General features: G+C 42.0%; 2 protein-coding genes across 2 annotated transcripts in view; one reads left to right on the top strand and one right to left on the bottom strand.

Moving 5' to 3' along the window:
• Positions 1-14,860, top strand: part of LOC120555936 (protein kinase C-binding protein NELL1-like) — a 329,540-nt gene that overhangs the window by 177,979 nt on the left and 136,701 nt on the right. The window lies entirely within an intron of this gene.
• LOC120555937 (piggyBac transposable element-derived protein 4-like) lies at positions 1,250-6,842 on the bottom strand. The gene is made up of 2 exons (XM_039795145.1): positions 6,638-6,842; positions 1,250-4,050 (listed from the first exon to the last, which is right to left on the bottom strand). The coding sequence occupies exons 1-2, from the start codon at positions 6,757-6,759 to the stop codon at positions 2,055-2,057; spliced, it is 2,118 nt and encodes a 705-aa protein (XP_039651079.1). The 5' UTR covers positions 6,760-6,842; the 3' UTR covers positions 1,250-2,054.

Raw genomic sequence — 14,860 nt, 5'->3', positions numbered from 1 at the left:
TTGGAAAATATGTTTTTGAATCCGATCATCTGTTCCAAATTTAACATGCGAAAGTTTTGGTTTCCGTAGCGGCCAGGGGCTTGTTGTGTTGCAGCCGTGGAGCACAGTTAGCGGCGCTCTAAACTGTGGCTAAAAAAAGCCCGGTAAAACTATAAACCACCATTGAATCAAAAATAAAATGTTCCTCTTATCTGTGAAATAAGAATGTGACCCATTTCAACTCTACCCCTCGGGGAATCGGAATCGATAAGAACCGGAATCAAAAGGAAGAATCGGAATTGGAATCAGAATTGTTAAAATCAAAACGATGCCTAACCCTATTCACGAAGATGACAGTCTTGTGAGGCAACATCACCCCATTGGTGAGCTCTGTTCAAGTGATTTCAGGTTGTTGTGAGAAAGGATCACAGTTGCAGATAACAAAAGAGGATGACATGAGGTATCCAGTTTCACCTGAGTCTTCCAGGCAGAGGTAGGTAGATATGTATGTATCCATTCATGATGCTGGGAGATCACTTCTCCAGGGTGTTTTCAGATGATAGTCCAGTTTTTTTCAGTCCAATATTTCTGTGGACCTCGTACGTTACTTGATTGAATGCTTTAAAGCAGAGTAATCAGTCCTTGTGGTTAAGGTTTTAGGATAAGATTTGGGAATAAAATGATCCGGCACCTTCTCAGAAAGATCACGTAGTCCGTTTAGAGTCCAGGAGAGGATGCTATAACTCTTTCACGTTATTCTTTTTGGAGCAGTTTAGTCAAAGACCACCTAATGAGTGCCCTCACAGACCGGCAACAACCGCAGCGCCCGCCACTGAAGAATGTTACTCGCGTGAGCGCCAACTGTGACTCCCCCTCTGAGCTGGCAGAGCAAAGACTGGCACTGCCATTAATCCAGGCAGTGCCATGCTGCTTCCTGGTTTGTAAGACGCTTCACAATTCCATATAAATTCTGTTTTTTTTTTTTTAAATTAAGTGTTTTAGAGACAATTTCAGGTATTTGAATGGGTAATGACTGGAACAGATACTGAAGCCTTGGGGGATATTGTCATTTTAACAGTTAATTCAAATGAATGGGTAGATTCATCCTTTTTATGTAAGTCCTTTTCTAGTTTACTACCCCCATGTTTTTAACCCTGACTTCGGGTCAAATTGACCCGTTTTCAATTTTTGTTTTATGTCATAAAATATGGGACGTAGAAATAAGCGCTGAAAATGTGTAGAAGAAAATTTTTACAATTTAAAACGTTGGAAAAAGCAAAAAAACAAGGCGTCAAAAACGTTGGTTGGTTGTTTTTTTCAAGGTTGACGGGAAGACAACGCAAGAGTTAAGGTTATTATCTATTCTATTTCTGTTAGTTCAAGATATCCAGTGTTTCCCCTATAACTATACAGGCCTGGCAGGTCGCCAAGGCCAACGGGAATCCCCACCATTCTTTAATTCTAAAAATAATGGCAAATATCAATTGTTTTCCCTATAACCATTCTGCATCACACAGCAATGAACGGCAGCAACGCGACACACTGCTGCGAGTCCATAATTGAGGAAACTGTCCATGGTTAGTTCATGTCCTTTAACAGCAGGACATTTGAGTGTGTTATCTGAACTGCTAAAGTCAGGTGAACAGGTGAAGCAAAGATAACGTTGTCGGTAGCCTAACGGTTGCCGTTACAGTACAAACGGTTTGGTAATGAATGACGCACTAACAGGTTCGGTGTTGTGTTTTTAGCGGATCTGGACCAGAAAATATTCCGTTGAAACAGATCGCTGAGGCCGTTTTGCCCTCATTGTTCTCTGTGAGGTTTGCTGGAAGTGTTAGAGTGGAGAGGAGGACTGCGCAGGATTCGTTTAAAGGCCACACAGGATTCTTAAGTACTCAGTGTAATCATGAGGTATGCGGTGACAACATAGTTCTAGGAGACTTTGGCCGTTGACATTTGTTCACTTGTGGTGATTAAAGGCCTATGTTTATGAAGGGGGAATCACCAGCTTATTGACAGATTGGTTCACTCTGCCTATTAAAGGCCATAGACCATATACAAGTAAGTGTAGTCACTTAGAAACACACCTTATTGCCTCTGTGCCACTCGCTATAACAGTTCCTGAAAGAAGTGAAACAAAGTGTTTTCTGACAAGTGCTGCAGTAGACGGGCGACTTTCTTTTGCAGACCACACATGCCCTTCTGCCGGCAGTGGCCCGATCTCTGGGAGCCACGTTGGTCATTTGTTCCACAAAGTAGGCTGGCAGGTGACCTACACCTGGAGCATCAGTGGCTGTCGCGGGCGGCATCCCAGCGGACGGAGAAGGAGGTGAGGTGGCCGAGACGTTGGATGGGGAGGCAGGTGGCACTTTCAATGGAGAAGCAGGAGGCACTTTGAAAGGAGAAGCGGGCAACATAAAGTTTTGCGGAGCTGACCGGCGTGGAGTGGACCCAATCTCCGCCAGGGACAAAATCAGCTGCTCCCTGAAGTTTTTCTGCGTTAACACAGGCCGATTCTGCAGCTTGCACATTCCTTTGTGGAGGATGAAGGCATTCACGGTGGCTATGTCCACAAAATGATAAAACAGAGTCTTGTACCATTTCTGGGTTTTATGGAGGACGTTGTAGTAGCTAATGAGTGCATCTGACAAGTCGACACCCCCCATGTGCTGGTTGTAATCTTTGATGCAGCCTGGGACAGGCACCTCCTTCACTGTCCACTGTCCATCTGAGTCTTTCACTTTGCGCTTCACCATGTCATTGCTGTACGCTTTGTGTAAAGTGGAGCACATTGTTACGCCCCGCGTGTCTAACCACTTCACAAACAGTAACCCTCCTTTTCTGATCCACCGGATAGTTCCCCTTGGCGTTTTCACAGGCATGTCGTTCCTTTTCGTTTTGGGATAACCAGCCTTGTTAGAGCGAACGGTGCCGCATGCCCAGATTTTTTTCTGAAGGAGGTCAAGGAATAGAGTTGGACTAGTGTAAAAGTTGTCCACATAGAGCTTGTATCCTTTGCCTAGAAAGGGGATGTCCAGCAGTCTCATGACAGCATCGTAGCTTACCCCCTTCCCTGTGGGTTCACCTTCTCTTCCCACATACACAAAAAAGTTCAGGGTGTAGCCACAGGACGAGTCCGCTAGAACAAAAAGCTTAAAGCCCCATTTAGTAGGCTTGCTCTTAATGTACTGCTTGAACCCGATCCTTGCTTTACTCGCCACCATCCGTTCATCTATGGAGATATGCTGGTGGGGATGAAAGAAAGTGTAGCTGGCCTCCAAAATCTGCCCATATAGCGGCTTTATTTTGCAAAGTCTGTCGTACCCTGATGTCCCCTTTTTCTGATCATTGGCCGCTTCAACTGCAGGATCATTCATGTGTAGGCTGCGGGAGATGGCGAGGAAGCGTCTGCATGGCATGACGGAGGCAGGAAACGGCAGACTGAACAGCTTAGATCCTCTCCAGAAATCTTTCAGAGTTTTCAGCGGTGCAATACCCATGTAGAGGACAAGGCAGACGAAGGAGTACATGTCTGCTGCTGTGACAGGCACCCAGCTTTCCTTATGGCCTTGGTATTTCTTTTTCCCATAGGCATTGGTGTTTTTTACCAGCGTATTGATTACTGTCACAGAGAAGAACAGCTGGAACAGTTCGAGTGGCGTGTAATTCGCGGTTCGGTTCAGCTGCGGTCCTACTTCCCTGTCGGGTCTGAACCGTGGTTGAGGAGGCTCCACATCTTCCTCATCGATGTCACACCACCGGTCTCCATCGGCTTCATCCTCTTCCTTTCTCACCAACCCTCTTTCTGCTTGCCTCTTTACACTTAGATTTTTCCCGCGGGGGGTGGATAATCTCTTGCTGGTATTGGGGGAGGGGGTGTCTTTTTTGGGTGTAGATGCATTAGGGATCTTCTTTCTGAGGGGACTCCGTTCCCACTTCTTAGATGGGGATTTCAGGGGCGATGACATCGGAGAGGCCGTGACAGAGCGGGGGCGCTTCCTGGAAGCCCTTCTCTTTGTGGGCTTAATACCCCACTCCTCGTCTGAACTGTCATCATCAGTGAAGTCTTCCCTGTAAACAAAGTAGATAGCTAAGGATTAATAATATAGTAAGATAACATGTTTCTGGATACAATTGTTAATTGCAACTTACATTTTTACTAGCAAGACTGAGGGTGAAACAAGTTATCTTCAAAAAAAGGGAAATAAAAGGTCAAAAACATGAATGAGGGCAGGAATATAAAGGGATCATAATAGTGGCTATACTAATATTATGTTGCTAACAATATTATAAAAATTTTAATGATGTAATAGTAGGAAAAAGGAAGCATCTGTGAATCAATGGGGATGGGGACTGTAATTCTCTGGATTAACCAAAAACAGACATTTACCAGATAATTTACTATATCACAGACTGTGAATCAATATTGCTATATACTGTGATTCACAGTATATAGCAATATTGGTTTTATCCATATCATCCTTAAATAAAGAATATGGCTTTTGTATCATTAATTTATTGAATTATAAGATCTGCTGAAAAAAAATCATTGGACTTCCCCTGCCCACACTGGACGACATCTTTAAGATCCGCTGCCTCCGCCGAGCGCACAATATTCTGCAGGATGAGCCACACCCCTCAAACCATCTCTTCTCCCTGCTTCCATCTGGCAGGCGGTGTCAGGCTTTTAGAGCACGCACCTCAAGGCTGGGGAAGTGTCATCATCATCAATCATGCCCCCCACTCCCCAGCCAGCACAGTTGCACGTTCTAGATAGGGATACTATGCAATGGGACTCAGTGCAATATTGGATGCCTTGTAGGGGTGTGCAAAAAAAATTTATTCACATTCGAATCGCGGTTCATGCTCTACCGATTCTAAATAGATTCATAGAATTCCATTTCCAATTTATTTTTTTTATTGTATGTCTACTGCAATCACATGGGAAAGGTAACTACATTTACATACTGAATCGTTTTGTTTTAATCTTGAGCCTGAAAATCGATATTGAATCGTGACATTTTCTGAATCGTGCACTCCTAATGCCTTGATAATGTTTTTTATATTTTTCTTATTTTATTTTATTTATTGTGTGAGTGTGTATATGAAAGTGAGTATTTTTTTTCAGAGGCTGCACTAGCAAATTCCGCTGTATTGGTTCTACTGCACAATGACGATTAAAGTCTATTCTATTCTATTTATATACTGGTTAGCCAGTTAATATGCACCTCTGTAAGACTAACACAGTCTCTGTAAGACTAACACAGTCTAACAGGCCTGCAAAAGTTGGGGCATGTCAGAGACAGATAAAAAAGAAAAGAAAGGTCCAAATTAAAACAGCATAGGCTGAGATAACCTGAATTTCAGCCCCCTGTATGGATCAAGCATCAAAAGATCCCTGTTAATTGCCCATGTCTTTCAAACCCCACACCTCTAGTTTGTACTGCAGGCTTTTTTTGTTATGAATGTGTAGTTTACAGTGTCCAAGCTGAGATCAACCTGATGACATCACCGGGGTGATGTCATATTTGGCAAAGCTTCTCCAGAGACACGGAAGATGTTATACAGCTGTTCTCACAGGCTTAGTAATACCGAGCATAATGTCTAAAATCGGCAGATTGCCTCTTTAAGGGTTTTATGATGACACAGTATTGTTAATCTTGTCCAATATCAGATTCTCATCTGTTCCATAATGATGCAATAATAGCGAACATACAGTGGTCTCCTCAAGTTAATCAAAAGCTTTTTACGTGGCGTTGTATTAGTTTGCTATGGGATTACCGTGGAAATGGTTTCATGAGAAATGCATTATCTTTCATCCACAGTTAATATCACGCTGATACATGAATCAAAAGATAATGAATAAAAACGCGTGTGCACACGAAAGGGTTGCCTTCCCACCCCTTTAAAAATTATGAAGCCGCCACTCCTGCATAGGATTTTATAGGCCCACTATTTGAACGGAGTTTATTGCCACAGTAGTTAGGCTACCCCAGAGTGATAGAGAAAGACATGGCTCCCGGCTACCCTACGTGGAATTTGTTGTATTTAAATACAGAAACGGAGACTAATACAAACGACTCTGTTGTGAAGTTATACAGTAGGCCAGGTGGACCTCCTCGCCCAATAACACACGCATACAGACATATCAAGATGTTTTTCTCAAGTATCTGGACAACAGGTAAAAAACCCGCAAACGCGACTGAACTGCGATGTGCACGCGCACGCGCACGGATGTAGCAAGATGCGGAGAATAGTGAAAGTGAACTAGCTACACTTTGTTGTGAAGTCCGTTAAGCGGCACCAAGCGGGTCGATACACCGCACTAGTTCGCTGCGTGCTCACATAGCTAGTTATCGAGAACTTTCCTCGTGTGGCTTTCCAGTGGGCTTGCTGTAGATTTGTTCCCAGCGCTAGCAAGCTAGCTAACTAACTAGCCTATATCATGTCTGAATACAACGGCAACTTCAGCGAGGGCAAGTGCACGATGAGTCTGCACAGGAGGAGCAGGACAAGCGCAACAGGTAGGCTGATTATGGCCGTAAATGCATGCACTCCTTGCACTGTACTACATCTATGTCAGACGTGACACGTCAAATCTAGTTTAGGCTCGAGGTATTTCGTTGGACCGAAGCCAACTCTGGGTGTCTGTACTCACTGATCTCGGGCCAGCCCCCTCGGAATATAATCCTCGTCCAGACTGCAATGGCTGGACTCGCTCTCGGAGTCTAAATCTGAGCGGAGCTCTTCTAATTCATCCTCAGACTCCGAAAGAAACATTTCTTAAAGTGTCGACGAGTTGTAAGACTTTTCTTTTGAAGAAACTTTTAGCGGTGCGTGTGTGCCTTGTATCTCCCGTGGGTCCTACCACTCTCCGGTCCATACGTCCCTCTTAAAGGATTCCTTTTACGCGGGTGTCTCTGGTCCGACAGGATGTCCTGTCTACTACTTACCATATATGGTTGGGGAGACACTTTCATTGGCTACAACTGCAGAGGGTTTCCACCATAGACTGTACCTAGATGCACTCCTTTGTGTACTTTACAAGCCCCCAAGGCAAAAGCGCTGCACATATTTTCAGGCCAGGGGTGTAACTTTGGTTTGAGAAGCGGAGGGGACACAAAACTGTCTGGGGGGGTCTCCATACATTTAGGCACTATGGCGATACAAAATCCAGGAAATAATTCTATAATTCTCCCAGAAAGATACATAGCCTACTAAACTATGTATAAGAAAAATATGTCTTACTTTCTTCATTGTTTAAAATAGGAGCCGATCACCGAGACTAAAATAATATCAACGAAAGTGGAGGGGACGCAAATTGGATTTTGGAAAGTGTCCCCCCTGTCCCAAGTGGAAATTACGCCCTAGCATATTTTTTAATAGGTGGATATACTCTATATTCACAGGAAACATTTGTGTCGTAATGTTAACTCTATTAAAAATAAGCTTTTTTTTTTTAATTAGAAGAAAAATGTTTTCAAAGGCCAAACCCAAATTAAGGCCATATGAAACAGAAGTTTGGCCCTGAATCATATATATGTTACATCCCCATTCGTTCTTCCTCTGGCCATTGAGGTCGGTCGGTTAAAAAAAACATTCGGGAGGAAAACAGATTGTGTGACTCGGGTGAAGTGCAGAAGGGAGTCCCATAACTATGATGACTTAAGAGAGTTAATGTTCCATGAAATGGCTCGACTAAAACCTGACATATTCCTTAGCTCAGATGAACCAAAACTGGAGTGGTTGTTTAATTTTGATGTGTTCAAAGTGGCTGTTTGTAACTTTCAGTTTGCGTTGATTCCAGCGGCCCCTTTGGACAAAAGCGGTAGTGTTTTTACCACACCTGCTGTCTTAAAGTTCTCTTCTTTATGGTGCTGTATTGCTCTCTGTATTACTGAGTTAGTGTTACTGGGAGATCATATAGTTAATAATAATAATACATTTTATTTATATAGCGCTTTACATGGTACTCAAAGACACTTTACAGTAAAACAGCACATATAGCACCTTAAAAACACAAGCAAGCAATAAAACCAACACAAAAAAAGTATGTTGAAAGCAATTAAAAACAATAAAACCAGTAACTCAGGTGAGAAATGTCAGACTATTGTATGTGGAAAGCTAATCTGAAGAGGTGTGATTTGAATGTGTCCAGGTAGGGCTGCTCGATTATGGAAAAAAACATAATCACGATTATTTCGGTCAATATTGAAATCATGATAATTTGACACGATTACTCGTTAACTTCTGAAAAGATGTTGCAATTATTGAACTTAAAAAACAGTGGAAAAAGTTAAATAAATCAACAGTAAAAACAACACATACATCTGTGAAATTTGCCTTAATACTTTTCCTATTTAAACTTTATTTTTTTCATTCAGAACACCAGAGAAAATAAGAGTTTACTTGCAAAACGTAATGAGCTAAATAATTGTTTTTCTCGATTATTCTGTTTTTGTGATCGTTGGGAGCCAAAATCATAATCGCGATTAAATTTTGATTAATTGCACAGCTCTATGTCCAGGTCAGGTACAGTCACGGATGTGTATGGGTAGGGAGTTCCAGAGGGAGGGGGCTGCAATGGTGAAAGCTCTGTCACCCCAGGTACGGTGCTCGGTCCTGAGTGGTGTGGAGAGGAGGTTTAGCGAAGGTTACGGGGGGGTTGTGGCGGTGGAGCAGGTCTGTGAGGTAGGAAGGAGCCTGGTTATTAGGGGTGTGCAAAAAAATTGATTCACATTTGAATCGTGATTCGAGCTCTACTGATTCAAAATCGATTTATAGAATTCCAAAAATTGATTCATATTTTTTTATTAAAAAAAAAATTATAATAAAAAAGATTTTGCAATCACATGGGAAAAGTAACTACATTTACATACTGTGAATCGTTTTTTTTAAATCGAGAATCATTTTTGAATCGAAATCGATTTTGAATGGAATCTTGAGCCTGAAAATCAGTATATCGAATTGAATCGTGACATTTTCTGAATCGTGCACCCCTACTGCTTATGGAGGGCTTTGTGGGTGAGGAGGAGGACTTTAAACTGGATGCGTTGCAATGAATGTTTTGCTCAGACAGAAAATCATTCATCATTCATCATCAGTTACAGATGCATCGTTGCATTTCAAGTGTTGCATACGGTAAATCAGCTTGGATGTTTTGTGAGCTAAACCCGCTAACGTTATCACTGTTATGTCACAAGCCAAAACATTAAGAGATTGTAGATTGTAGCAACCAACATAGTAATAACTTAGTATAATATAACGCATTACATGAAACCCAAGGACGCTTTACATAAGTACAGTGGAACAAGGGGAAATAAATTAGTAGGCCAACACAAAATGAAAAGAAATTAAACCGGACGCTAAATGGAAGGGGGACGTAATTTAATGTTGGCTACTGACGTACATCCACATCGCACATTGTAAAGTTATTTTATGAATGAAATAGACATATTACACCCTGAGGGTCAATTCGGGGTCAGTTTTGAATCATTTACAATCCCATAATTGTCTCCAACTGTTAAAAGCCCGACCAAGGTTGACTCAGGTCTCGCCCATCATCTGTTTCTAGCTCTTAGTTGTTCTTTGTTTAATTTCCTTCTATCCTGTGATGGTCCTGCCCCAGTATCAGCCATAACTATAGATAACTTCTAAAATAAAATAAAAATACAATTAGGCCTACATAAAGAAATCTGCTGCTACCTTTTAGCTGGCTGCATAGGCTTTTCCGGTGTTACAAAGAAATCTGTGACCTGTCAGAATGCGCAGTAGTTTAAATTAATACTTCCTTTGGCCATCGGAACAATAACAGTATCAGCATTCAGAAGCCCCCACTGCTTAAACCTGTGATTCAATCATCATCTATCAGTTTTAATGTTGTACTAGTGAGTAGTTGTTTCTAATGACCTCATTAAGGGCAAAGCATGGTGGGTAAATGGTTGATGTGTGGGTGCAGGAGCCTGTTATCTTAGGCAGCGTATTTGTCAGCTGTGTGGGCATGCCATCTTACACTAATATGCGTTTGAAAGTGCAGAGATATCATAATGATCTGTGTTATTCGGTGTGAGTCTGACGCGATGGCTGCAGATTGACCTTGCTTCCCCTTCCTCATTGAAAATCAGAGATAGTGGCGTTATCCACGGTGAAGAGGCTGCATAAGCTCCCACTCACTTTTTCAACACTTGTTCTTGATAATGTGAAAGAGCTGAAGGGCAGAAGCCCAAATGATGCTACCAGGGTTGTAATGTAACAAAGTGCAAAAACTTTGTTACAGTACTTAAGGAGAATTGTCACGTATTTGTACTTCACTTCGTTATTTATATTTCTGGAAACTTTTACTTTTTTTTCTCCACCACAATTCCTAAATAAAATGTATTCTTTTATCCGAAACATTTCCCCTTAGCATCTCCGTTACTTGCGAGACTTGTTTTCGTGCGTTGGAGTAAAAAGGAAAAACAAAATTCAGTTTCTGTTTTTCTCTTGGTTGATGTCAGACTTTGAATTGGATGTTTAAAGGTCCAGTGTGTAACGTGTTTAGTTGTTCCTTATCAAAATCTGTGTTGCCCGTTCACAAACTTGTCCTTTTTCATGAATATTTACCACCACCATCAATTCCAAGTATTCCTTTTGGCTTGAAATTTTACATTTGCATTCCCATGACAGTGAAAACGCGAAAGGCAGAGCAGTATGGCCTGTATGTCCCTTACCGGCTAACTTATTTCAAGATGGCGTATGAATATGGAGCGTCTACCCCAGTTCATGCAAATGCAAATGTAAAATTTCAAGCCAATAGGAATACTTGGAATTGATGGTGGCGGTAAATATTCATGAAAAAGGACAAGTTTGCAACACAGATTTTGATAATGAACAACTAAACCCGTTACACACTGGGCCTTTAAATATGCTTCAGAAAGTCAGTGGAGTTACTTTTCTGTTGTTTTACACATTATAGTTGTTGAACAAAATGTTTATGAGAGTTGGGAGGAAATAAGGATTTAGTACCACAAGTGGGTTTATCTTGATATTTACAGTAATGCTGTTATTTAAATGCATACAGAATAAATGTACTGTAACAGAAATTCTGATAGAAGGTGGACTGGTTGGGGACGGATAGTCGTATGTAAAGCCTCGTGCCAGTCTCTGGAAGCAGGAAAGAAGTGGATACAAATCTTTGGGCCCCAAATTGAGCATTTATTTTCTAATGTTGTAAATGTGTGTTGCGTATTTTACCAAAATTGCCCCTGGTAATTGGATCAATGGTAAAACAATGCTCACTGCTGCAATGTACGTCACATCTAAGTGGTGGTTGTATGCTCCAGCCAGGCCTTTGAATGATGCATGTTATGGATGTCTCCTCTGTGTGCTGCTCTTTCAAGCCTGTTGACAGGATGACGTGTGTGTGTGTGTGTGTGTGTGTGTGTGTGTGTGTGTGTGTGTGTGTGTGTGTGTGTGTGTGGGGGTGCATAGCGTTGATGATGGCGATGACACTTGTCACATGTCCTCTGTGGGAGTCTTTGGGGCCACGCTGGTCTGAGCTGTGGATGTAATCTCTGTTCATATTTAATAGAGAAGCTGAATGATTCTGGCTGTCCACGTTGACCTGGAAGTGAAAATCCTGTTCATTTTCTGAACAAGGTTAGGTGACTGACTTCCAAGACTTGGATGTACAATGAAGTTTAATCATCAATACTAACCCATGTTTGGCAGAAAGAAATTATGGTTTCTTTGAGAAAAGCTTAGAATTGTGTTGCCAGAAGCACAATTAGGCTGAAGCTAACGATTTAACTTTGTAAAACACTGTTGTATTTGAATCAATTTTGGATGAACGCAACATGGTTTTTTTCTTCACAGTGGCAAAATGTTTTTTATTTGCTACTGCGCTGCTTTGCACCTCGGACTGGTTTGGCCTCTTCTTCATATCAAAGGCAAATGAGGCTTATGGTTACTTTCAGGGCTGTGCTCAATTAAAGAAATTCTTAGTCGACTAACGCTCATTCAATTGTATCGACTAATCGATAAGTTGATTTAATCGACAGATCTGTAAATCTGAGTTTCTCCGCAAAGAGTCATGCAAAAGCACCACTTTAATTCTTGTGTTTACCAGAGATGTGCTCGTACATTTCTTGGAAATAAGTCATTCAGCATGAAAAAAGCATCAAACATGACTAATCGACTACAGAAATCTAAGTTGACTAAGACCAAAACGACCGATTAGTCGACTTATCGACTAAGAGGGAGCAGCCCTAGTTACTTTAGTACAAGTGAATTATTTATAGCCAATGGCTATACCATAGACATATATTATTGTTAAGTTGTCCAGAAGGCTCCTGTATTGTTATGTTGAGGAACACTGAGGTTATCATTAAAAGAAAACCTTAACTGACACGTTCCTCACCAGAACGGTGTTCAAATGCCAAAGACTATGTCTATGTTTACCTGAGAAGGACCACTTGGTTGTGCAAATAATGACTCCTTTCGGTCAGACACAAAGGCAAAAGTAACGTGATGTTGTCACAACTTAACCCATCGGGGTGGGAGGCCATAAACAGTCATACAAATCACTTTTGCAAATCATTTGTAATGGATTTGAAATGCATAATGATAAGGGCACCATTTGGAAGTAGCCTAGAAATCTAGATGCAACCTAGCGGCCGCAAATTTATTTTGCAGCCAGGGGGGGTCTAGGCACTCTGCGTTGACTTGCGAGCTGGAAAAACCAAACTCTAGTCAGGCCAATCACATCGTGTATAGAGTCGGTGGGCGGGCTTATGGCTGCTGCTGCTGGGAACAGCGGTCTTCTGGAAGACTTTTAGTTAAGTTTTTCTTTGAGAAACGAACAAAGAACGGCACTGAAATCATTCTTAACAAAGGAAGATGTGTTCGGAGTTTTTCCGACCGGATACGGCAACAGTTTAATCTATCAACTAGCTTCTCTACCTTCTTCGTCTCTCTGCCTGGTTGTAGCGCTGTCCTATTGTGTGCAGAGGGAATTTGAAAGACAACCGTTTATCCCGGCTCCTCAGATTGAGCCCTGCCAATGGTGAGTTCTCAGACCCAACATCTTGATGTGGGTCAGGCTTGTCAGGCTAATTTGGAAGGCAATGACCAATAGCAAGATATCACTTTTGTTTTTTTGCTGATTGTAGGGAACTTAAGATCAGGAAGCTTTTTATTTATTTATTTATTTATTTATTTTTGTTTACAAATGCACAAAGCAGACAAAAAAGAAGAAGAAGAGGAGAGCAAAGTGATTGTGATCTCCTCCTGATGTACCCTTGAGCTGTGTGGAGCAGTAGTAGTGTGTGCAGCCCTCAACGTGCTTTTATAACTGTTTCCTCGGATGAAATATATATGGTACATAATGCATAGTGCATCAATTTGGATGCCTTGCCCTGTCGTTTTCAACTGCTGTGTAAATATCTGATAGGAAACAGTCAACCTTGGAGTTTCAGACTGTGGTGAGCGCTTCATGCTAAGCCTCTAAAACTTTCATGACCCTTGGTTAGCAAGGGTGTGTGTGTGTGTGTGTGTGTGTGTGTGTGTGTGTGTGTGTGTGTGTGTGTGTGTGTGTGTGTGTGTGAGAGAGAGAGATAAAGGCAGAGGCAGATAAAGAAAGAATGTGTGTTCTTTGGCATCCATCATCTCTCAGCAACATTCACATGCTGTTGGAGAAAACAACTCTTCTGACACAGCACAGGGCCGATGTTTACTGAGATCGCCATAAAAACTAAAGGAGAATGAATGATTCAGACCGCTGCAGCAAAGCCTACAACATCTGCTGCTCTCTGAGCGCCCAAGGATTTCTGCTCTTCAGCTCATCTACACCTCCATCTTTATTTTATTCTACTCTCTTTTTCCATTTGCTTTCCACGCAACCGAGGAAATCATCGCACCTCCTACTCTCAGCCCGCTATGCCCGCTGCTCACACAGTCCCCCTCGTGCAGCACACCTCTGTCTTTTTCTGATATTTACTGTCCCCCTGTCTGACTTTAACTAGTCTATATCGGCAACGTTTCATTTCCGGGATTGTTCAGGTGCCGCCGGAAATTCCGCCGGATGTCCGTTGCCTTCCTCTTTCTTTGTGTTGGCATTCTAAACTCCGGTGGATTTGTGAGGACTACGGTTAACTGCTCCTCAGATCTCTGCAGGGTAAATCCAGACAGCTAGCTAGACTAGATCTGTCCAATCTGAGTTTTTGTAGCACGACTAAAACAGCTTTTGAACACGTTCCACCAAAACAAGTTCCTTCCCGAGGCTATTCTGCAGTGGCAGCGTTGCTCCGTCACCCGATTGTGATTGGTTTAAAGAAATGCCAATAAACCAGAGCACGTTTTTCTCCCATCCCGGAATGCGGTGTGGACTAGCCAGACCCTCCTCCGCAGCGCTGTGGAGGGAGGTCTGGCAATGCGAGTCTAGTGTTTAACAAATTAACTCATTTAACTTGTCATGCTAGGTGTTCCAATTCCTAATGTATGTGTGTACCTTTTAGTTTTGTTTGGATCATTAAGGTTGTGTTAACATTGTGGATTTTGGTTGACTTATTTAGTGCCCACGGTGGCTTATTACAAACTAAAGAGATGTAGATTAATTTCTGCTGGAGAAACCTGAGTACTTAGCCATGTGTAACTGTAGCTTCTACGAGGCTATGAGCATAGAAAGGACACATTTAGCAACAAATTCACACACTTCTTTTCCATGCCATCAATCTTTATCTGTAATGGTGTGCAGATGGCTGATAACAGTGAGAGATTGTTTTTTGAGAGGGGTAGGAGTTAAATCTGATTACTGACCAAACCACATGGCTGCTGAAGTCAGACGTTTCAGAGACTAAATCTTATTTGTCCATGGCTCTTCTTAACATCCAATTGAGTCAATTCA

This window comes from Perca fluviatilis, chromosome 3, assembly GCF_010015445.1.
Source record: "Perca fluviatilis chromosome 3, GENO_Pfluv_1.0, whole genome shotgun sequence".
Classification (NCBI taxonomy): Eukaryota; Metazoa; Chordata; class Actinopteri; order Perciformes; family Percidae; genus Perca; species Perca fluviatilis.
Note: the sequence above shows the minus strand (reverse complement) of the source record. Positions and strands in the feature narration are given on the sequence as shown.